The sequence below is a fragment of the Eurosta solidaginis genome, chromosome 1 (genome assembly GCF_040869045.1).
Source record: "Eurosta solidaginis isolate ZX-2024a chromosome 1, ASM4086904v1, whole genome shotgun sequence".
NCBI lineage: Eukaryota > Metazoa > Arthropoda > Insecta > Diptera > Tephritidae > Eurosta > Eurosta solidaginis.
In genome coordinates this window covers 364,668,813-364,692,436 of record NC_090319.1, presented here as the reverse complement: position 1 = coordinate 364,692,436, position 23,624 = coordinate 364,668,813, and the positions used below count along the sequence as shown (strand labels likewise).

The following is a 23,624-nucleotide window of genomic DNA, read 5'->3' as shown; positions in this document are numbered from 1 at the left end:
TCTTTTTGTTTTCAACGTCCAACGAATCAAAAAATGAGCTACTCTCCCTTCGCTCTTTTTTGTTGTGGTGCTTTTTAATTATCTGCTCTATACTGTTAGAGCTATATCCATTTGTTTCTGCAATGCTCACAATTTTATCTCTTTCTTTTTTGTATGCCGCATAACTGGGTGGAACGTTTACTAGCCGATGAGCCATGGAATTGAAGGCAGCTAGTTTGTGGGAGTAATGATGATTGGACTCAATTGGAATAAATCGATCAGTTGAAGTCGGCTTCCGATATATATCGAATTCGATAGCTCCATCGACATTGTGTTTGATTTTTAGGTCCATAAATGGGAGCTCGTTATTTGATTCGTATTCACACGTAAACTGGATAGCGTTATTTTTTCGCTCTTGGTCCCACTTTTCCTCTTACTCTTATTTCGTCCCTTTCTATTACTCTTACTTTTGCTCATACTCTTCCTCTTCTTTCCCTTTGCTATTCACACTTCCTTCTATTTTCTGTTTGCTTTTATGAGTAATAAGGAGTAATAATGTGTGTGCAAAGGCAAGTCAATCACATGGCGCATGGTTTTCTTCCCCTTCAGCCAAATGAACCAATATTTTTAAAGGTTTACCTTAATATTGGGAAGTTTTGCAAGACATATTGTGGGAATGCAAAACATATGTGCAGTTTTTTTAAAGCGACGCAACTGTTGATATTGTTCTCCAAAATATTTCATACACCAGCGTTGTTATCCATGCCGATAATGCCCCAGCTGGCGAGAATTAAGACCGTTTTAATGCTCTTAGCGCTACTGAAGGTGCAGTCATCATTACCGTGCTGCAATGCCACAGTCGGGACATTGTAATTAAAAGTGCTTAGTGAAGACAGTTTGCTTAGAATATATGAAATTCAAAGGTATTTTGACCCTTTATAATACCCTTTAGTATTGTACAGGGTGGAGATGGATATGCGATAAATCGCGTCAGCAGAGAATATACACGGAAAACGGTTTCAGCTATGAACTATTTGAAAATAAAAATAAAAATGCAAAACCAAAGGTAATGATGGTAAATAATGTCCACAGCAGGTTAGGTGGTCTAGAATATACCCGCGGCAGGCACGTCTGTCGTAAGAAGCGACTAAAATAGCAAACTGATTCAAGGGGTTGCCAGGGCAATTTATAGCTTCTCAACCCCAAGTCCCTCACTGATCTTAAGAATGGCAGGGTGGGTTGGGTTAGAAGGTTTCATGTGGTCATACTAAATCATTCACGCTGCTGCTTGTATCCGGAACGTACCGGATCTGCATCCGGCAAAGGACCATTAACACCTATAGGACTCCCCAAGGCCTTTGGGGAGTGGCCTTATCGCTATATAGACAACAACAACAACATCCTAAATAATTTTTACATACATGGAAGTGTTCACTAAGCGCGTGGCGCAACTTCGCGTAGATATAATAACAAATCATCTGAAATTCTCTGATTTCAAACTACGGTGTCGATTGAAATATTTTCTTGGCCGGATGACCTTCGACAGGTGAAGCCTTTACTGTGATTCTCTTCTGTATCTTCATATCGGTGTAAATCTGTTATTAGTCCACCAAATCCAAGCGGGGCCGCATATTTGTATGCTGACGTAACACACAATCATACAAGCACACTTGGAAATCAATCGATTTAAGCTAACTGCTCTTGTTGCAAGTCAGTTACAATTACGATTGCCTATTTGTAACATTGCTGTACCGGCTCACTTTAACAATTCAAACAAAAATGTGTGTACTAATAAAATAACTAATCAACTTAATAAATAATTAGCGCCGCATGTTGGCGTATAATAGTTTTGGCCTTAAATAACTGTGATATTAGCTTTTAATTTAAAGTTACCATTTTCGTTCATGGGCCTACAACAACAAAAACAAGCACCAGCACCTGTTAGTCAATGAAACTTTGTTTGCAATACATATTTTTGTACATACATACATACCAAATATGCGCAACAACTAAATTGGTAAATGGAAATAAATCTATAATGGAAAGTTTTAAGTTGCATCTACATAATTACTTTCTTAGTTTGGTCAGCACAACAATTTCATTACCTTTTTGGCCACTTGCTATAAAATGTGGGATCATTTATATGGCATTTATTTGTTAGTAGTAATTGATACTCGTAGTAGTAGTAATTGATACGGCCATAACCGTTTAGACGGTTAAGCGCAAATTAAGTAAGTAAGTAAGTAATTGATACATACTTGCAATAAATTCATTCTAGATAATTTTACTTCTTCTCAAAAAGTAGATATTGTGCAAAGAAACCGAATTTAGCAGCAATGATGTGTAGCTAAAGAATGGCAAACTATACGAAATTGCTATTTAAGTAAATCGTTATTTTTATTAATTTCAAACGTTTCAAGCCTCTTTCAAGCAATAAGCAATCACTTCGAAGCTGGTACTGGACTGCTGACTTGAAGAATTTTATCAGCCGTGATGTGGAGGTAGCGTGCTCCACCTACCATACCGAAGATCCTTGAATCACGTCCCGTACAAAACAACATCAAATTTAAAGAAAGAAGTTTTATTTTTTTAATTAGAAAAAAGTTTTTCTAAGCGGAGTCTCTCCTCGTCTGTATTTTGGCAAGCATTTCGAGTGTATTTCTGCAATAAAAAGCATCTCAGTGAAATGCATCCGCTTTGCATATGCCGTTCGAAGTCGGCATAAAACTTGTAGGTCCCGTCCCGCCACTTTGTTGGAAAAATTTATAGCAAACGACGCAGAAACTCGGCCTAAAATTTCTTCGGAGACTATCGCGTCTTACATTTATTATTATTTTTTTTTTTTATTATGTCTGACTCGTTAGATACAATAAGAATGTCTTCTTAAGTCAGTTGCTTCGACTCTAAAAATGCACAAAAACGGAAAAATATTACATACCTAAGTACTTTATTGAGATTAAATTGCTATTCTAAGTTCCATATCGCCTGCTGAGTGGAATATCACCCTATCTCGCCCTGTTTCAGAAAACCTTTGAATAACACCCTATATCAGAATTATTATTTCAAAAACACCCCAGCTTATGCCAAAACATGTTGAATTTGTACTCAGAAAAAAAATTAAATATGGCGTTTTTCAAATGTTTTCTGATATAGGTCGATTTCGAAACAGTAGCCGAGGTAGGGTAATATTCCACTCAGCAATCGATATAAAGACTTTTTTAATAGTACGAAATTGGCTTTTTCTTCTTTTTTCATGTGTAGCTCTTATCCTCATTTTGGTCTATATTTCCAAAGCAGGTTGTTATATCGAAAGTAAGCTTACTCCGTATTGAGTTTCTCATTCCAGCAGCTTTTATTTGGTACCTATATTGTATAAAAACATTCAAACGTAACTTGGGTTCTCTTTTTGGTAAATGTCTCTAGACCCTCGTATTTGTGAATTAGGCCTCTGTTGCTAAAAAGGTGAAGTTGCTTTCAGGCAAACTTTTTATTTGAATTAAGTTGCTGTTGTGTTGATTGACACAAAATTGGAAGAGAAGAATTTTGTGCTGTGCGCCTTTTTAAAATTTTTTCTATAAATTTGCGAGATGGAACCAAAATCTTTTTACACTGACTCCGAGCAGCATCTACAAGGCAGATAAGTTTTCACTGAGAAGCTTTTCATGGATGAAATTCACTCGGAGTGTTTGCCAAATTACTGCCGAGGGGCGTCTCCCAAACTGGAGCATGTTTCCATCACATCACGGCGGCCGCCGTTCGTAGACCCTTTAAATAATATCAAGCAAAAAAATTCATAGAATTTATAATTAGGAAGTGCGCCTTACAGTCAACTCTGGATAAGCGAGTGAGCCCACCATACACATTATTTTTTTAGTCAAAGTACACAGAATATATTGATTTCAATGGCATATAGTCTGCAATATAGTATCAACACCCTCAGGGTAATTGATGGACTGAGCCACGTTCACTGGTCTGTGCGTTCGTCTCTGAATACAATAATTTGAGTAACTTTTGAGATATCTTTTTAAATTGTTCTATGCGATTTACTGGTACTCACATTTAAAATCGCACGAAAACCACGCCTACTTTATATATATATATATATATATATATATATATATGTTATGTATATCTTTATATATATATACAAATCACGTGTTACATTGTTTGTCCGCTATGGACTCCTAAAATACTCAACCGATTTTAAATTTGTTTTGTACCCCGTGTGTAGTTTGATCCAACTTGAAATATAGGATAGGTTATATCTCAGTTCATAGTCGAAATATTATTGTATTGCAAATTTTTTTATATGCCTATACGTAATAATAAAATGTTACGTATACGTACCGGCACTCATATTTTCAGGTGGTGCCGATATACTTCCGTGTAATTGGTTGGTGTTTAATTAAACAACGTGCTTATCAATAAAAAATATTATAGCGAATGATATCAAGTATGGCACATCACCAGGACCCACAAGGGAGGATTAGGAAAAAGTGAAGAGGGAGAGGGGAGGGCAGAGTTGGACGGAAAAAGCTTATTAAAATGTATGGAGATAGACCAAATTTAGGGCAGAACAACGTCTGCCGGGCCTGCTAGTGTTATATATAAAATTCTCCTGTCAACATGAGGGAAGAAAAAAGAGATTGAGAAAGAGTAGATTAGAGGGGGACAGAGAGAAATGTAGGGATGGAAAATACGGAGAGGGTGAAGGCGACTTAGAAAGAGGAGTGAATAAAAGGATACAGAAAATGGGAGAGTGGGAGAGTGATAGTAAGAGGTAAACCCTTCTTGAAAGTTTTGAGTATTCAGTATATAATTCAACCCAAATAACCATCATTTAATGTGGCTAATATATCCACAAATTAAAAAAATTTGGAAAATTTTTTAAAAGGGGCGTGGCATTGAGCACCTCTGCCAAAATCAATTTCACAAGCACTATTATCTATAAACAAAAAATGTTGTACGAATTGTCATCACAGAACTCCACAAGTGAATTAATCTTTGCATACAAGTTGTGCCTTGAGAAAAGAGTAAGACCGGTTAAGGATCACGCCCAATTTTATATATTTAAAAGGATTGTAGAAGTATATAAAATACATTTTCGCAATGAATAAGGCTATTTGTCTTGTCTGCATGTTTCATTCAAATTTTATATTGGAACACATAGAAACAGCGAAAAACGCAATACCTTTCAACGCATACAACACTCTTGTGAGATGCCTAACTAAAAATGGTCGTGGCAGTGTACTTTTTTTGCAATCATTTTTCTGAATTTCGGGAGACATACCTCGAAGAATAACAATAAAATGGAAACATTTTAAATTAACTGAAATACCACAAACTTTTTTAATGATTTATAGCCAATAATCTGCTCAACCGCCATATGAACACGCTGCAATAAGCGGTAGAGTGCATGTTTATGTAATCTATTTTTAGAATACCTTTTTTGTTTGAGCTTTGCCTTTTTTTACACATCAATTAACTGAGAATCGATTCAACGTTAAGTAGAGCATTTTGTTTTTTTTCGCATTTATCGTTTGTGTCTAACAAACATGGATGACTTGAATGCCACTACGAAAAGGCAGTTGAACTTACAAAACACATTTACAAATACACATTCTTTCTATATATATTATCTATGTGTTTGAGCGATTATTCTGCAAAATTTTCTTTACGTTGTATATAAAAAAGTGAAAATACTGACCATTGCGGCCAATAGAAGCCACAAAAAAGCATTTACTTAGTTAGGCAGTAGTGAGTAAATCAAACGCTTCAGCAGTTGAATGATCAATATAAAAAAGAATAAAAGTTGCAAGAAAAAAAGAATAAAAAAAATATAAAATAAATGTAAGGCGCGATAACTTCCGAAGAGATCTAAGGCCGAGCTTCTCCTTCAATTTGCGTCGTGCTCCACTTGATTTTCCCTACAAATTGGCCGGACGGGACCTACATGTTTTATGCCGACTCCGAACGGCATCTGCAAGGCAGATGAGTTTTCACTGAGAGCTTTTCATAACAGAAATACACCCGGAGCGCTTGCTAAACACTGCCGAGGCGCGACCCTGCTTAGAAAAATTTTCTTCTAATGGAAAAACCTTATTTCTAAAATTTTGATGTTGCTTTGCCCGGGGTGCGAACCCGTTGCATACGGTGTGATAGGCGGAGCACGCTACCATCACACCACGGTGTGAAAATAAGCATTTGAAAAAGGCAAAGTTGAAAAGCTTGTTGAATATAACTAGGCAATTTTGTATGTAGGAACTTATATAGTGTAAGTAGGTACATAGAAAAGGAAACTGATCCGTATGGTTGCATAGATATGAATAGGTTCACAAGTATGTATGTATTTACTTATGTAACTACTCCTTCTAACCCAGATTTAAATATTGAAACAACACATACTTGTTTAGCAGTGTCATTGGCTCTTCTTGTTGAAATATATGTCACATACCCAGCTGGAAAGTGACTTGTTTGGTTGGTTGGTAGCTGTCCTATAAAATAAAACGCGCGAGGCACATTCTCATGGAACCATCTTTATCACGTAATTTTACAAGATATTTGCTAGAACTTGACACTCTCAGAGTTGTGAGCATCATACATCAATATATGATCATAGGGTTCTTCCTAGGCCGTCGTTTTCAGATGATTCATCCGACAGATTTAGCATACCCCTAAAGAGGTAAGATGAGACCAAGAACTTTGAAAAATCTTAGATAACAGACTGGAACGAATTTCGCGAGTTTGTAGATAGGAAACCTTATAAAAGGAGTGTAAAAATGCGTATATCTGGGCCTGAATTATACGCAAATCCTGGCGCAAAACAAAGACCACATGGTGAAAGAAGGACTAAGTAATCGTAAAAAGAATTTTATGGAGACTACTATCGGAAAAATATTCCAACGATTAATAAATAGCAAGAACGTGGAGAGCACACCATCTCATCGAAAAGTTGGACGAAAAATCTGTAAGACAATATATGAACTCTAAGTACGTAGCGCACTGTACTAGAGTTGGACATGATGAAGTTTAAATTTAAGTAACTTATTTACAATCGATTATTCGGCTTATCTACTGGGTGAGTAACAACTTTTGCATTCAGTTATAAACGATTAGCTTATATTCGAATTATTCATGAACTAGCGGTTTCATAAATTAAATTTTTAAATGTTTAAAACATAAGACTAATAAACTTAAATTGATTGCTGCAAACATAGATGCTGCAAACATAGAAGGGTATGCAATTTTATTTTTAATTCCGAGGATGTCAAAAAAGAAAAGTGAAAAAAGTGCCCTGAAAGCCATGCGGTCTTTATTAACCCTAAAAATTACAACAACAAACAAAAAGTTCGAATACTCGAAGGCAAAAAAGTAGTCGAATAGTGGCTAACGATTGTTTTACATAACACCTTTTCCTAATCGAATAGCGGATTATCAAGTTTTAAGTTTAAGTTGGCTGGTCTATATAAGATATTTTGGGGAAGCTTTAAATAGTAGACAGCCCTCTTGGAGGAAGGCCCGAGTAGTCTTCTTTCTTGGTCGAAATACATTAGTCGTATATGCCCCAAATATCATGCATATTATCAAAGGACTTTCCCGACAGCAGCACTATAGGCACATTGTACTCATACATCTCGTTCAACAAGGTCACCGATCTTTATTATAATACATGTTTCAGTGCGGAAAAATTAAAGGACACATGCACACTAATGGGTCTAAGCTACAGAAGTGGTAGGCTCTGCTTTGTACGGTGTTAATCCTGAAATAAGTGTATCCTAAAAGTGGCCATATCTCTGCTTCGTACTACAGCGGATATAGTAGCCGTGCCAAAAAAGCAGCAATATTGAAAAACGCGTGTTTAGGCTGCAGTCATTCGGCTGTATATATCGAATATATATATTGAGGACATTATCTATAACTATGCAAATTCTGTTATCGTTCGAGTCGATGAACTGTCGTATTAATAACTCAAGTATTCAGTATGTATAGCAAAATGCTCTTTGTTTGCAACGCTACTATGGTAGTATTACATCACAATTGAATTACTAGCGTGCTTCACTTCTAGCGTGTTAAAATCAAACTGATTGACCATCACTTGGACTGCTCCGCCTTTATACACTCAGTTCGCCTCGCTCGCTTATTTATCTTAGGGTCAAGAATTTACTCAAATAGTTGCTTATTTATTTCTCATTTCTGTATCTGGTTTTTTTTTTTTTGAAATGTGAGTAATATGCGCTATATACCTCTGTATCTCGTATTCTAGTTGCCTTGTGTCTATATGTGTGCGATTGTTTTCGATTTCATCTGCCTACCTTGCAGCTCTTGTTGATCCGCATTTATTACTACCGGCACAGTGACGTATCGAAACTGTCTTGGTGTATATACAAGCATTCTAGAGAACTCACTCAGGTAGAAAGAACAATTTAATTGATGATCACGAAAATCCGACGAGTTTGTAAAGTAGGGCGTTCACTCCGTGATATGAGGACTACAAACATAAACTATTAGTCCGTTTGAAGAAGTCTCCTGTTACCAGAGGCGACAAAGTGGTCAGATCTCGAGGCAATAATAAAGCCACACTGAAAGAAATGGTGCTATTAAAATCAACAAATCCGTTCTGTTGTTCTTGACATAACGGAGATTCCGTTAAATTCATCGAATTACGGTTAATTCGACCGAGTTCTTTGTCAAACGAACAAACTAATTTTGTCATTTCAACAGAAGAGAAATTGTCGCTCTTAAGTTAACAAAATTCTGTAAAATTGGCAGATTCCTGGTCAATCTAACTGATTTTTCTGTTATCACAACTGAACTAACTGGTAATTACAACAGCGACCAACAGTCAATACATGAGCAAATTTCAAAGACAATTTTATGCTCACTGCGCTCTCTACTTTGCACTTATGATGATGGTGCCACTTGTTTAAAAAAAAAGTACCAAAATAAGAAAACCACCAAATCGAAAAAACACACAAAATGGGAAAACAACAAAAAACTAGTTTTTCAGTTATCAATACAAAACCCTTTTTTGAATTTACTGTGCAAAAAATTATGAGATACCGGGACACCTATATATCGGGTACAATTTTGCAACTTCTCCAAGCGAAATGCAAAATTGCGCCCTCTTGTTGCAAAACTTTTGTTTGAACGAACAGGATTTTTCCAAAGTTAGTAACATTTTTTGAAGTTTTTACGAATTTTCACTCATGCGAACGAATTTAATAAGATAATAAAAACATCCTTTTTAATGTTGATGTTTCCGACAACATATAAGTTTGAGTTGTTTTGGAATCGTTTCAACTTAAGGTGCTACGAAAATTAAACTTGCCGAATTACATGTATGTAAAGTTACTCCAGTGGTGAATTACCTTCAAGCGATTTGATTCTTTACGTTTCTATAACTTACAAGTTCTCTATTTAAAATGTTATGTCAAACATTTATACAAGTTTTGTTCAATACAATCAAGTGTGGCAACTACATGCGAGGGAAGAAATTAAGAATGAGCTGAGCTGCAACTGAAAGAATTGGGAATCAGTTTTGTGACTACTATTTTCATTTCTATTTGCAAAGCGAAGTTCAAAACTATAAATTAGATAAATTATAAAATATAAAATTTGGTGAAAGTGCGTTTAATAAAACAAAATAATAAAGTGTATAATGTTTAATGTGTGCCAGCATATTTGATGTAAGCCTAATTGACGTTCGGTTAGTATGTGTCACCGTGGTGTGATGGTAGCGTGCTCCGCCTGCCTCACCGTATGCCCTGGGTTCACACTCCGGGGAAAGCAACATCAAAATTTTAGAAATAAGGTTTTTCAATTAGAAGAAAATTTCTGTAAGCGGGGTCGCCCCTCGGCAGTGTTGGCAAGCGCCACGATTGTATTTCTGTCATGAGAAGCTCTCAGTGAAAGATCATTTGCCTTGCAGATGCCGTTCGGAGTCGGCATAAAACATGTAGGTCCCGTCCGGCCAATTTTTAGGAAAACTCAAGAGGAGAACGACGCAAATTGGAAGAGAAACTCGGCCCTAGATCTCCTCGGAGGTTATCGCGCCTTACATTTATTTATTTATATGGCAACATAGGTACTTTCGTACAAAGCGTCGCAACAACTTTTTTTGTTCAATTGACTACTAAAAGTGTCAATTACGAATCAACGATTTGTGCGCAGTTCATTCAACATTTTGTGCGTTGGATAAAAATTAACAGAAAACTCGTATTTCAGTTGATTTTACCAGTCTTTTTCTTTCAGGGTATATATAAATGAATAAATTATGTTAAACTCCCGTATTCGTACAGTGAAATTACACGAATCTGTGAAATTGTATTACTGTTTTGGAATATAAATATTTGTAAACAGTATTTTTGTGAATTTATTTCACATTCATGCGTAATAGGTGGCCGATCGATGTACATACATCCTCTTAAATACATATTTGCAAGTGGTATTTTCTCATAATGTTGTTGTATTATTTGCTCTGATACACTTCCACAATTTACATACCGATTTGATATTTAAATTGCTGTGCATAATAGACCGGATGTCCCATGGGTCGGTCGGCTAGCAGTTAAACGTTTGGTCAACTAACCAGTTAATCATGCACGATTAGAAAGATATGTATGTAGTGTCTGGTCATGTCTGCATAAACACATATGTACATAAATGTTGTACGTAAATTTAATATCTCTAATGTAATTCTCATTGATTGGCCATAATAAATTGGTAGCGTTTTACGCAAATTTCCTCTTAATGACAGGATATTAAAGAATTTAGCCAGTTTTAAAGCTAGCTTAGGTAATATTAAATGTGTGTATGTAGAGCAGCGAAAACGAAAATTGCAGTGACTTAGTAATTCTTATGGTTCATTATTTGCGATAATTTATAAAATAATCCCATGCATTTTGTTGCATATAAAAAATTAAATTATTATGCCAGTAGTTTTTACTTAAATTACCAAAAAAAATGATTAGCTGGTGAAACTTGCTATTTTCAAATAAACAATTGAGCCAAAATAATTTTTTTAGCAAAAAATTTGTTTCCCCGTTTTTTTGAGGAGAAGTTAGCATCCACAGCTTTCGAAATGCAACGCAAACCAATAAATTTTATTTATATATTGTATCTAAAAAACTAAAAACGGGGAACTGGGGGCGTGGTCTGTCCTCTTCTCTTATTTGAACTGCATACATTTTGGGTTTCTAAGCTTATATAATATCTAGTATAAGGGGAGTTCTTGAAAAATATTAGCGGCGATATATCGCACACCTACGCAAACAAAATTGTCCGATGATCTGGTAATGTTACCTTTACCTTTACCTTTACCTTTACCTTTACCTTTACCTTTACCTTTACCTTTACCTTTACCTTTACCTCTACCTTTACCTTTACCTTTACCTTTACCTTTACCCCTCTACTCCTGCCTCTGACTCTACTTCTACCTCTTTCTATAAACATTTTTAGGAATTGTATATCACTTGCATTGAGACGATATATCTATTTACATATGAATGTTGATGGACACATCGACCATATTTGCAACCAACTGTGAAATGTATTTGTTGAAATGAGATATGTAAATGTAAGCCATTTTCCTTGACTCTGAACCTTTTCCATACTTTCTTATAAATAGCTCCCAAACCTACCCTATCGCAATGGCAAGCATACTTACATGGTATGGCTGCACATTAGGGTGGCTCCTAATAATTCATATAAACTTTGTTTTCCGGTCTCACTCCTTCCATAGAAACATCGAGATCAAAAAGTTAAGTTAAGGTTCCTCTATGCACACTCCAAAACAAATTTTTTTTTTTTGTAATATCCAAAATCAATAATGCTATAGTTTGCGATATTACATATATTGGTCCTGATTTTAAATGGTTAAATGGATCGCACAAAAGTAAAAGAGTCATTTTTTCAAGTTCGAACAAGAATTCACTATGCTGCTAATAAATAAACGCACAACAACAGCGAGAGATTATTTCACATATACACATGTAGTAATCACCAAAGAGCAGAAGTTATTACACAAACATACACAAGCATATAACTAGAAGGCAAAGGTGAATACCAGATACATAAAGAGAAATAAATAAGCAGCTGTTCCAGAAGGCTGTTCGCGAAAAGTCTAGACCCCACCAGAAATAGGCGAACGAGGCAACTGAGAGTATAAAAGCAGTGCAAGCTGGGGAGTGTGAAATTAGTTTGATTTTAACACGTGAATACGCGAGTATTTTAATTGTGAATTACTGCTCTCAAAATTTACGACTTTACTTTGACTTTGTGCAATTTATGATATTAACTGCAGGCCCTGGAAGTGTCAGGGTTTCATACATAATCTGGCCTTTGAGCACACATTTTAATGCATTGAGTCTTCATGGGGTAATCTGAAATTGAAATCCTCACAACACACTTTAACCATTTCCATTCAGGATCAAAATATATATGTTATATACGCAAATCGAATCTGGACTTTAGAAATTTTTAGTTTTTTGACTTCGATACCTGTGCCCCACACCTAAACTGTCCCCAATCGGTAAAAAAATGCATATCACATATTTGATTTTGTTATAACCTTTTGAAGTAGTGAGTTGGTTTATGATTATTATTTTGTTTATAGAACCACCCTAATGCACAAATACATAGGTATCTCAACTCAGAGCAATTTGACCAACCTCAAATGCTCTACATTGCAAAGTAGCAGAAACAGGTGTCAAGAGAACAATTTGAGAAATGCTTGTTGACGGTGCATTGAGATATTTATATTTGCACAAGTGTTTGCATTGCATTTTTTTTCATTGCATCAATTGGAGAGGAATTTCTCTTTTTTTGTCTGTTAAGATTTGCAAAAGTCAAGTTCGAATAAAAGTAAATTGATGATGTGTCTGCCTGATTGACATGTTGGGATGAATGTAGCTTTAGATTTTGCACACGCATTGCAGACAGACTGAGAATTGAAGAAAAAAAGTAAGGAAGGCTAAGTTCGGGTGTAACCGAACATTACATACTCAGCTGCCAAATTACAGCTTGCAAAACTTTAAAATTAACTTCGTTTAAAAGTGGGCGGTGCCACGCCCATTGTCCAAAATTTTCCTAATTTTCTATTCTGCGTCATAAGGTCAAGCACCTACTAAGTTTCATCGCTTTATCCGTCTTTGGTAATGAATTATCGCACTTTTTCGGTTTTTCGAAATTTTCGATATCGAAGAAGTGGGCGTGGTTATAGTCCCATTTCGTTCATTTTAAATAGCGATCTGAGATGAGTGCCCAGGAACTTACATACCCAATTTGATTAAGATTCCTCAAAATTTACTCAAGTTATCGTGTTTACGGACAGACGGACCGACGGACATGGCTAAATGAATTCCTTTTTCGCTCAGATCATTTTGATATATAGAAGTCTATATCTATCTCGATTAGTTTATGCCGTTACGGGTTATGAAATTAATATTCTCTGACAGCCCTGTTCAGCTGAGTATAAAAATATACATATTCAACACCAATTTGTTGATCATCTTGTGGTATAGCCGGTTCAAGTTTTACCGGAAAAAGCAGCTTTTTGGCACAAGAGAATGACTAGAGAAGTTTATGCAGGTCCATTGCTCCTTCTTATTTTTTGTTTGTTATAGAAGATCCAATGTTTGCAATACCTTAAGTATATGACGGATTTAAGCAGTTTTATAAGAAAAATGCTAGGAAAGACGTATCCACTCTTCGGCTTCTTATATCTATAGATACAATGTTCATCCTACGGAAAAGAGCAGATCGAAGCAGTTTAAGAAACGCTTTCGTCATTCCTTGCTTACTTAGGATTTGACTGTGAGATAGCAAATATTCTGAAAACTTTATCATTTGCGTTTTCATCAACACAGTGTGATCACCTCGCATTTAAAGTGATAATTTTAAATATTTTGTAATACAAATCTGTTTTGAAAAAATGAAAACAAAAAAAAAACAGCTGACTTTTGCATAAAGTTTTGCCATGCGTTTAACTGAGAGTCGATTCCTAGTTAGCATGGCGAAAGCTAGAAATTCTATAACATAAAGATGACTGATTAACTGGTGATGGTGAAAACGCCACTTAGTGATTGGAGAAAAAATTCTCATCACGAAAAAAGTTAATAAAGAGTTTAAGTAGATAAGCCCATAACCTTCGATAAGTTATTTTATTAAAAAACTTTTATCTGGTATGATATTGTCACGGATATTAGCATCACTAAGTTATCCCATCACTAAGGCGATGCTAAGGCCATGCCAAGCAGTATTTACGTTAATAATCAAATCAAGTATACACATATATAAGGCAGCCCAGAGAGATGTCACATACAGATGCATTTACTTATACGCCTATGTTTGCGCGAAAGACTGTACACTACAAACATTCACATCAATAATTCTATCTTTATGTATCTACATAAACGAATAAATAATTGCGTCTACACATATGTACCATGTACGAATACAAGCAGCGGAGAGTCAATGCGCAAACACATGCATATATCTGAGAAGTTTGAGAGCTACTGTACTAGTAGATTCTGGAAGCGCCTAAAAGGTGTATAAAATTGTGCAATTTTAGTTATAGCTGAGAAGTTTGAGAGCTCATGGACAATGCTAGTACATTCTGGAAAAATGCGAACGAGGAAACCAAAGGGTATAAAAGGCAACAGATGTAGAGGCGCTGTAACTCAGTTTGAGTTGAGCTATCAATCAGTTTGATTAAGCACGCGATCTGGCGGCCAATAGTAGAGTTTCATTTGAGTTATCAATCAGTTTGGTTATTAAGCCAGCGAGTAGCAAAGTATAAGTGTATTGTGAAGTACTTTAATAAAGGCCATTTTTCCATTATTCAATATTGGAGTTATTTATTCAACAGTTTAGTGATTCGAACTTAGCAGAGGATTGCAAATAAGAGGATTTGCAAGCAATTTCGTTACAATATGATTCAACTTTAGTTGGAATTTTTTTAGACTCTCAAGAGATCCCGCGTATTCAAGCGCAATTACGGCATTTTAGCTCAAAAGAGAAACTGTTAATAACCACTCTCAAGCTCCTCCAATCGTAGTGGTATTGGGGTGTGCAAATATCCCAGGCCACATTTAAGCGATTATCTTGGCCCAAATGGATACTACGAATAAATTGGAATAAACTGTCCGAAAATTTTGAAAATTTAAATTGGTCGTGCAACAATTACACATGACGGATTCACACCAAGGAGCGACATAGTAAACAGCGGACCCGACGGTCTGCAATTTCTGCACTCTGACGGTAGCCCTCTGTCTCAATTGTGGCCCCAATATCTCTTTCGAAGCTCAGACGAGAGACCACATATGCTGTTCGCCCGATATCAGATGGCGCTAAGCGACTTACACCCAAGCTGGCCCAAGGCCTCGATCCTTGTTACAGTGGCTAACGGTATTTTTTTCGCCATTTTCTCTGCAGTAGGGATGTGCAGAATGGCACGCAATGCTGCTGTAGGGGTTGTTATTGATATTGTATTAACGATAAAGACACACCCCGAAGGCTTTGAGGAGTGTTATCGATGTTGATGGTCCTTTGCCGGATATAGATCCGGTACGTTCCGGTAACAAATCACCATTAAGGTACTAGCCCGACCATATCGGGAACGATTTATATGACTATATTAAACCTTCTAAGCAAGCCATGCCACCCTCCCCACTCCCAAGTTCCATGAGGAACCTGGGGTCGCCTGAGCCTCGCCTGTTTAGGCAAACAGGATTCGCCACGGCGTGGTTGACAATTGGGTTGGAGATGCTATATATTGCGCTAACAACCCCTTGAGAGGGTTGCGCTACACAACCCCTTGAATCAATTTGGTATTTTAGTCGCCCCTTACGACAGGCATACCTACCGCGGGTATATTCTAATCCCCCTAACACGCTGGGGGGCTGCTGTATGGTTAGTTTTAGGGCTCCGGTTATGCTTATAATTAATAATCTGCATACCCTTCAAGGTTTTTGGTATATGTACTTTTTTGTGTGGCTGTCCACCAAACAACTGCCATTAATACCAAATAAGAAAGTTTGGGTAACGATCACACATACATCCTCTTGCATATATACAGTGCCGCGGACGCATTCTTCGCTCTCTCTTCCACTGGGGTTTCCACGACAACTTACTATTTAGTACAATGCCTAGATATTTTCTAATGTGCTTTTCTTGTAGAATTAGCCTTCTCAGCTAAGAATTCGTCCAACTAGGGATCTTATGTTTTCTAGTAAACAATTCTATATCGGGTTTTCCGCGTTAGTGGTTAACCCGACTCCAGATACCCAATTATGTGCATTCCGAAGTGCCTGTTCCATCATAAAGCTTATTGTAGGTAGACATCTGCCGCTTATGATGACTGAAACGTTATCTGCATATGACGTGGGTTTGACTGCTATCCTGTCAAACCGCCTAAGCAATTGATTGATGATGAGCGTCTACAACATTGGTGATAATACGGATGGGGTACGGCGTTACTCTATTTGCAGATATCCACGCAGTTCTTTGAATGCCCGTTACGCGCAGTTTCATCAAAATCGGAGATATACAAAATTGAGGAATATTTCACACTAAAGAAAGAGTCACCCGTTTTGCTGCTTCAAATTCACACGTCATTAGTACAATTTTTTGTAACTTTAAACAAAATGAAATTTTCAGCAATTTTATAAAAAACTCTTTTTTGTGCCGCTGCAGTTTTGTAACTTTTTATTTATTTTTTTAATTTTTAATTAAATATTAACAACGTATTACATACCGTTTAAGTAAAAATTATTAACGCGTAATTTTCACTCGTACGTATAAATGCCATCATCTACTAATTTCACATTGCCAACTTCGCGTGGTTTATTCTATTCTTCTGATGACAAATATGTGAAACCAAGAAAACCCAAGAAAAGAACGCCACCATTGGAGGCATGCAAATTTCAATATCCAAAAATTTACAAAAAATTTGCAGAATATAAAAAAGATAATCTACCAATCGAATTTCAAACCACACCCGATACATTACTCAATTTGGCAGCTCGTGTCGTGGATGAAATTCCGTTGCCGTCAGTTTATGAATGGTCGAACTATGAATGTTATCAATGGATACGCAAATATGGGTATCCACAATATCAGGTAAGGTATTGAATAACTAGGCATACGGTTGGTTGGCTTGGCTGACTTGTTGGTGTTGCAAGTCCCATACGGATTCCATTTGGTGCACATAGAGCTGGACTCGATTAGTTTTTTTTTTTTTTTTTAATCTGATTTTTCGATTCGATTCACAAAAACATGGTTCTTCACATGGTTCTCCCATCGAATTGGATGCATGGGATTGGAACTAGTGTATTCGATACTGAAATAACATAATTTTTGTGTTTAATCCAATTTAATCATAGCAGTATTAAAGAAACCTTCCTCGTGTACCATGGAGCATGAACAATTTTTATTTAAGATATTCCAATTTTGCGCGCAGAAATTTCTAGAGAAAAATCTGCCTTCTCTGCAATTTTAGCTTAGAAATCAACCATAGAATAACTCTTGTCAGTAACGCGCTACAAATTTCTCATTATACCAGCTCTGATATATGTTTCGGAAAAACGGACCGTGTGGAGGGACAATGGTTTGGTCCAGTGAACGAGAGAAAAGTTCTGCCGACGATGTATGGTTTCTTCCGTAATGCCAACCGCTAGGTTATATTATGGTAATGCATAAAGATGCTCTGGCACAAGTTGTATGCCTATCGGCACCCTTATTTGAAAGCAGACGAAGTGGAAAGATTAACACCAAGAAGTCTTGAACTCCCTTGGTGTAAGTTATATTGAAACAAGGATAGCTGGCGTGATTTGTTAAGCAACGCCAAAATCGCCTAGGCGGAGCGCTCATAATTTAGGAATCTGATATGTATGTGAAAAATATGAGGCTCAGAAATTTGATCATATAGGAGTCTTTTATGACTCCGATATGATGAAAACTATGAGCTATGTATGTGCCAATAGTGTTTAGCAAATAAAGCAACTTTGGAACAAACGTTCCCATTTTATAATAATTTAATAAAATCATTGTTATAACGTGTCGCTGTTCACGATTTGAGTTGGTATGGACGTTTCTCTCAAATCATCTCCATAATAAGTGTATTTTAACAATGTGATTATTTTGGACTTTTTTCATTGCAACCACAAAACTGCATCCGTGGTATGCCCTGGTAGGTGTGTCCAGATCTCTTTGTCTTTAATTAGAGCTGACTCACTTTGCCCAACTTTTATGGTTTTCACCCAAAATTCCTGTTTCTATACCAATAATCACATTTTTAATGTGATGCGTCCAAAATCCCTCCTGATCTGAAATCCCAAATACAAAGCACGTAAATGATTCTGAAAAGCAAATTCTGAGCAGAATTAATATCAGACGACCACTGCAAGAAGGGATATAAACTAATTTCGGGCTCTTAAATGACCTCATAATAAGTGTAAACGCTCCGATTAAGGTGTCTTTTAGGCCTCGTTTTTCACTCCGAATGTTTGCTGGGAGGTTATGATTCTAAATTAAGTTGAAACTATTTTACTTTGACTATGAATATGCGCCAGTGAAGGTAAATGTACTAAAAAATTACAGTAAATATATTGTAACGAATTTAGGGAAATCCCGCTTATTGTGCACCGTCTGCTTACGTTCAAATCGCTGAACTGTCAAATAAATAACTCCAATATTCAGTATTGCAAAATGGTCTTTATTTAGACTACTTTGGGAGTGGTACAATTATAATTCATTAACCGCGTGTTTAAATCAAACTGATTACTGATTCCTCAGCTTGCGCTGCTTTTCTGCTCTCGGTTTTCTCGCTCACCCATTTCTCCTAAGGTCTAGTCATTTCGCGAAAATGTGTTCGAGAACAATTTTATCTCTTGCTTGGTTACCAGCGATATGCATGTATATTTGTAGTTTAAGCTTTTCTACTAGCCATAATAGTGTATGTGTTAGTAACAACTCTTAGCTTATTACTACATATGTGTATGTGAGATATTCATCGTCTCCTTCTATCAATCTGTGTAAATGATGATTGATGTGTTCATGTACACAAGTGTGGCTTGCTTTAATGTAGACGTCGGCAAAATGAAAATGAATAATTGTTAGTCAGAGCGCGATAATCCGCTTAATGCATCATATTGACAACAAACATTCGTTCGATGTTACTGCGCCAAATGCTCTGCGACTACTAAATGAAAGAGAATAAGAATACGTGTGAATGGAATGCGAATATTTGTTTCAGTGTTTGGCGGCGTCTGCTTTAATGTGTTTGTGGTATGAGTATTTACTAACAGCACAGTGATGCTAATAATCGCCACAATATTTTCTGCTAATTTCGATCAATCAATATTATATTGTACCTACTGTAACTGCAAAATGATGTATTTTCGAAGACCTATTAAATCGATTAAAAATCGATTCGAAATCCAGCTCTAGGTGCTCATACGCCATTATGATACCACAAATCCTTCCAAGCTATACAAATTTAATCTCTTTACAGAACACATTTCGCGTAAATCTAATTACGGGACGTAAATTATTGTTGGTGAATGCGCAGGCACTTTCAGCAATGAATATAACAAATTTTGAACACATCACACATATCACTTATGGCATACGACTTTTATTTTATTTTGAGATGACAAAATTTATGCGAAATTTATCTTTGCCTCCTGAACATTATAGCGAATTATATAAATTGTTTCGCATGCAAACTGGACTCAAATTTGAAAACGTACGACGTACAGATCTTTGGCGACGCATGCAAATGCTGCGTCCCACCGGCAAACCCAATAATCATTGTGATTTACTTGAACGCTGGTTGGCACGAGAACAAGGCAGAATTGAAAGATTTGGCGGTATGGATCGTTACAAATTATATGCGTGTAAAGCTGATCCGCCACATAAGCTACCTAAACGCGGTATTCAATTTTGTACTTGTCGCGCATTCTGCAATTGTTATTGGACTCAAGATAGCTCAAGCAAGCCAGATATTTTGTCTGTATTGAAACCGGATAGAAAAAAAGAACAAATTCCACCAGAATGTTGTAAAACATGTGTGCCACCCTGTAGCTGTCACTGGCCATCTAAATATTACAAGTTAAATGGTATTTTGAGCTGTCTAAAACAAAATTATCCATACAGATATAATGCAAGAGAAAGAGCTAAATTCGAAACCATTTATAGTACTTTTAGTGAGGGAGCCGACTTTTTTGCTCACCAGCAGGTTTCATGAGTAATATAAATAAATGTATTGATATATATATATGAATGAAATAAGTGTTTGGTAATTAAATTAATTATAAAATAATATTTTGGTAATTAAGTAACTAAATTTCCTTTACAAATTTTTCTATAAGCGGTAATTAGAAGCAAATTTTTAAGATGCCGGTTAGTTTTACTTCATTTAAAACCATCTCTAGACTATCATCTCTAGATGGAGGCACGAGAGAAAAGAAAAACGTGAAATTATTTAACCCAAAAATCTAGCTCCCGGGAATGGAACATATGTGAACGCCTATATTAATTATTGTGAATTTATTGTAGATTAGTGCTAGTAAAATAAAGATTAGGGATAGATAGTAGGGCTCTTAAAAATATTCGAATAATTCGGTTAATCGAATATTCCATTATTCAATTTTAGATTTTTGTTCGTTTATTAATCGAATTTTCCTTTTCGTATAATTTATTTATTTAGTTTATTTAAATAATCGTAACTAAGCGTTTTTCGGTAGCTCTATTTTCCAGTATTTAATTGTATTACAAAAGTTTTAAATTTTGATTGCTATATTTTTCGTACGAAATTCCCCTAAAAAATTTGTTTTCTGCAAAATTTTGTCTACATTCCTTTGGGGAGCAAAAAGTTACGTTACGGCGGTTTCACACAGAAACTTAACCCTGGACGGTCATCCTTATTTTTTGTACATTAACGTCATCCTTCGTCATTAGCTGTGTTTTTTTATTCTTCTATATACGTTTACGCTTAAACTTTATATGGACTGCCAAGCGACAAACTTTAAATACACCTCTGAAATTACTGCGCATAAAATTTGTCCTACTAAATTTCAATACGCATTATACTCAGACGTAACTGAAATATGTGTCTCTGTTTCACCCTCTCCACTAATTCTATGTATTCTATGTGTATCCACAATTCATCGAAACTGATTCAGCTATATGTTATACCCTATGGCCATCAGAGGGTTATGTATCCGCTTTTCGGTACACCCTGTGATGTAGCTGTAGTTATTTAAACACTGCCGCTAGATGGGCCTCCTAAGCATTATCTAAGCGAAGATAGGCGTTTTTTTTTCACGCGCAAACGAAACGTATACGCGTGTAAAAAAAAACACGGCTATTATGACGACGACTTATTTTAAATCCATTTTCAGAAGGGTGTGAGTAGAAATAATGAACGCGTTTTATTGCTATTTGTTATGTATTTCGTTATTGATAAATAAAAGTCAAAAAGAAAAAGGAAGACTCATATCTTTTAACTTAAAATTAATAATTCACAATCTCCTATCAATTGGCTCCACTTTTAAGGCATTGCCTTTTAAAAAATAAAAAATCACAATTTGTGGCAGAAATTCTCATACAAGTCTTTAAGTTTCTTAAAACTAAATAATTAAACCTAAATAGGAAAAGCAGCTTTTTAAGTTCTAACCTCAGATAATACAGGAGGCACAAACATCAACTTTATGTTCTCCACATAGCTGTTTATGGAACTTTGCGCATACCATCTTCGTCATTCTTCGTTTGGAAGAAGGATACATGGCACAAATCTTCCGTTTTTTAGTTTCTGTTGCCGGTATCATATTTTCAGATCCATTTGTAGCACGATCATTAAGTCTGTCATCTAAATGACTATTTATAAGGCTAGTGAAAAGCTTTTTCATAAAATCTACCCGTTTTAAGGGCTTTTGTCCGACTTTAAATATATTTTAGGTGTAAATAATATACGAATTTATAAAATAAATGTTCAACATGCCAAAAATTGGCACAATGTCCACCTATTCGTTTTTCTTGAACAACTCATTGCGCTGTACATCTGATCCAGACTGTCCACTCCCCCTTTGGTTTCGTTGTGAAACTCAACCATGGTTGGCTTATTTGAAACGGGATTAATAGTACCTTTTTAATTGCAAGATGACAGAAGATGGACTATTTTGCTAGGTTTTGGTTTATAGGATAATAAAGTTAAATTTTTATCGTAGAAACACATCGTCGTTCCGCATTTACGTCGCTTTTTGTTTTTTAATTTAGAAGGTATTTCCGCTTTGTTTGAACTGAGTGTGCCAACTATTGTTGAATTGTACGGGTGATTTCCTAACGACTGAGCCAAATGTATGGATGTAAACAAGTTGTCCATCGTAATACCTCTATTCGAGCCATATACTGACTTTGTTAGCCCTTTAACGTAGAACTCATAAAGCAAACGTCATCCTTCGTCAATTTGACTACGCCATAAAACAAAACCGAAAAAAAACTACTTACGATTTGCGTGCTCCTCTGTATGCGTGCATTCAAAGAGAGTAAACAACCGACTAGCGCTGTACGAAAGCGGAGATCAACACGAACAATAAAAACATATTTTCAGTGAAAATAAGATCGTGCGTAGTTGTTTTGACAAAGGACGACCATCTAGGGTTAATGGAATCACAATTTCGTATAATGAAATAATTAATTTTTCTTTTCACACAGAGCCTTTTTCTTCATCAACGAAAATTTGTCATCAGCCCAAAAGAAATGTATGAATGGATAGCAGCCCGTTCCTCTTTAACTTTAATGACAATCAAAATAAAATGCACCTCGCCCGATATGTGCCTGTTTAAAAAAGGCCATATTATCTTTTGCTGCAAATGCTGCAAAAATAAAAACTTGCATTTTTCTGATAATTTCCTATTTTCCGTAAAATATTGAAAAAATTTATTTTTCATTGTGACAATAGAATCCGAAACACCATGCAAAACAGTCTAGATATTTCACTTCATTAGGCGTTCAATAATACTATTTTCAAACGGAAAAATAAATTGAGGCAATTTCGATTTTAATTGAGTGGTGTTCGTACAACTCAATTTAGCTTACACAATAGTAATTTGATAGCTGGTTGGTTCATCTCTACAGTAACAACATACCTTTGTTCAGACTGTCAAAATATGCGTGTTGGTATTAGGTGAATGGAATGGAATGAAAACATAAAACACTGAAATTTTTGTGTGTTGTAAGAAAATGTGTTCAGTGCTTTGGTTTCCTTTTGAGTTTGCCATCTTCTTTGGACAATCCCTGCTCCAGTGAAATGAAAGAAATAAAATCAGCTGATGAGCCAACCATATATTTGAGCCATGCGTAACTGACGTTTAAATCTACTCAATAAACACACTCTACAATGTTGCATTTGCAGTACGAAACAATTGCGCATTTTTATACTCAGTTGAGCAGAGCTCACAGAGTATATTAAGTTTGATTGGATAACGGTTGGTTGTACATATATAAAGGAATCGAGATAGATATAGACTTCCATATATCAAAATAATCAGGATCGAAAAAAAATTTGATTGAGCCATGTCCGTCCGTCCGTCCGTCCGTCCGTTAACACGATAACTTGAGTAAATTTTGAGGTATCTTGATGAAAT

At 35.9% G+C, this 23,624-nt stretch overlaps 1 protein-coding gene across 1 annotated transcript; it reads left to right on the top strand.

Annotated features, from left to right (window-relative positions):
• Positions 1-16,779: 16,779 nt before the first annotated feature.
• LOC137241208 (uncharacterized) lies at positions 16,780-20,224 on the top strand. The gene is made up of 2 exons (XM_067768550.1): positions 16,780-17,097; positions 19,490-20,224. Exons 1-2 carry the CDS (start codon positions 16,780-16,782, stop codon positions 20,222-20,224), a joined length of 1,053 nt encoding a protein of 350 aa, XP_067624651.1.
• Positions 20,225-23,624: the final 3,400 nt, after the last annotated feature.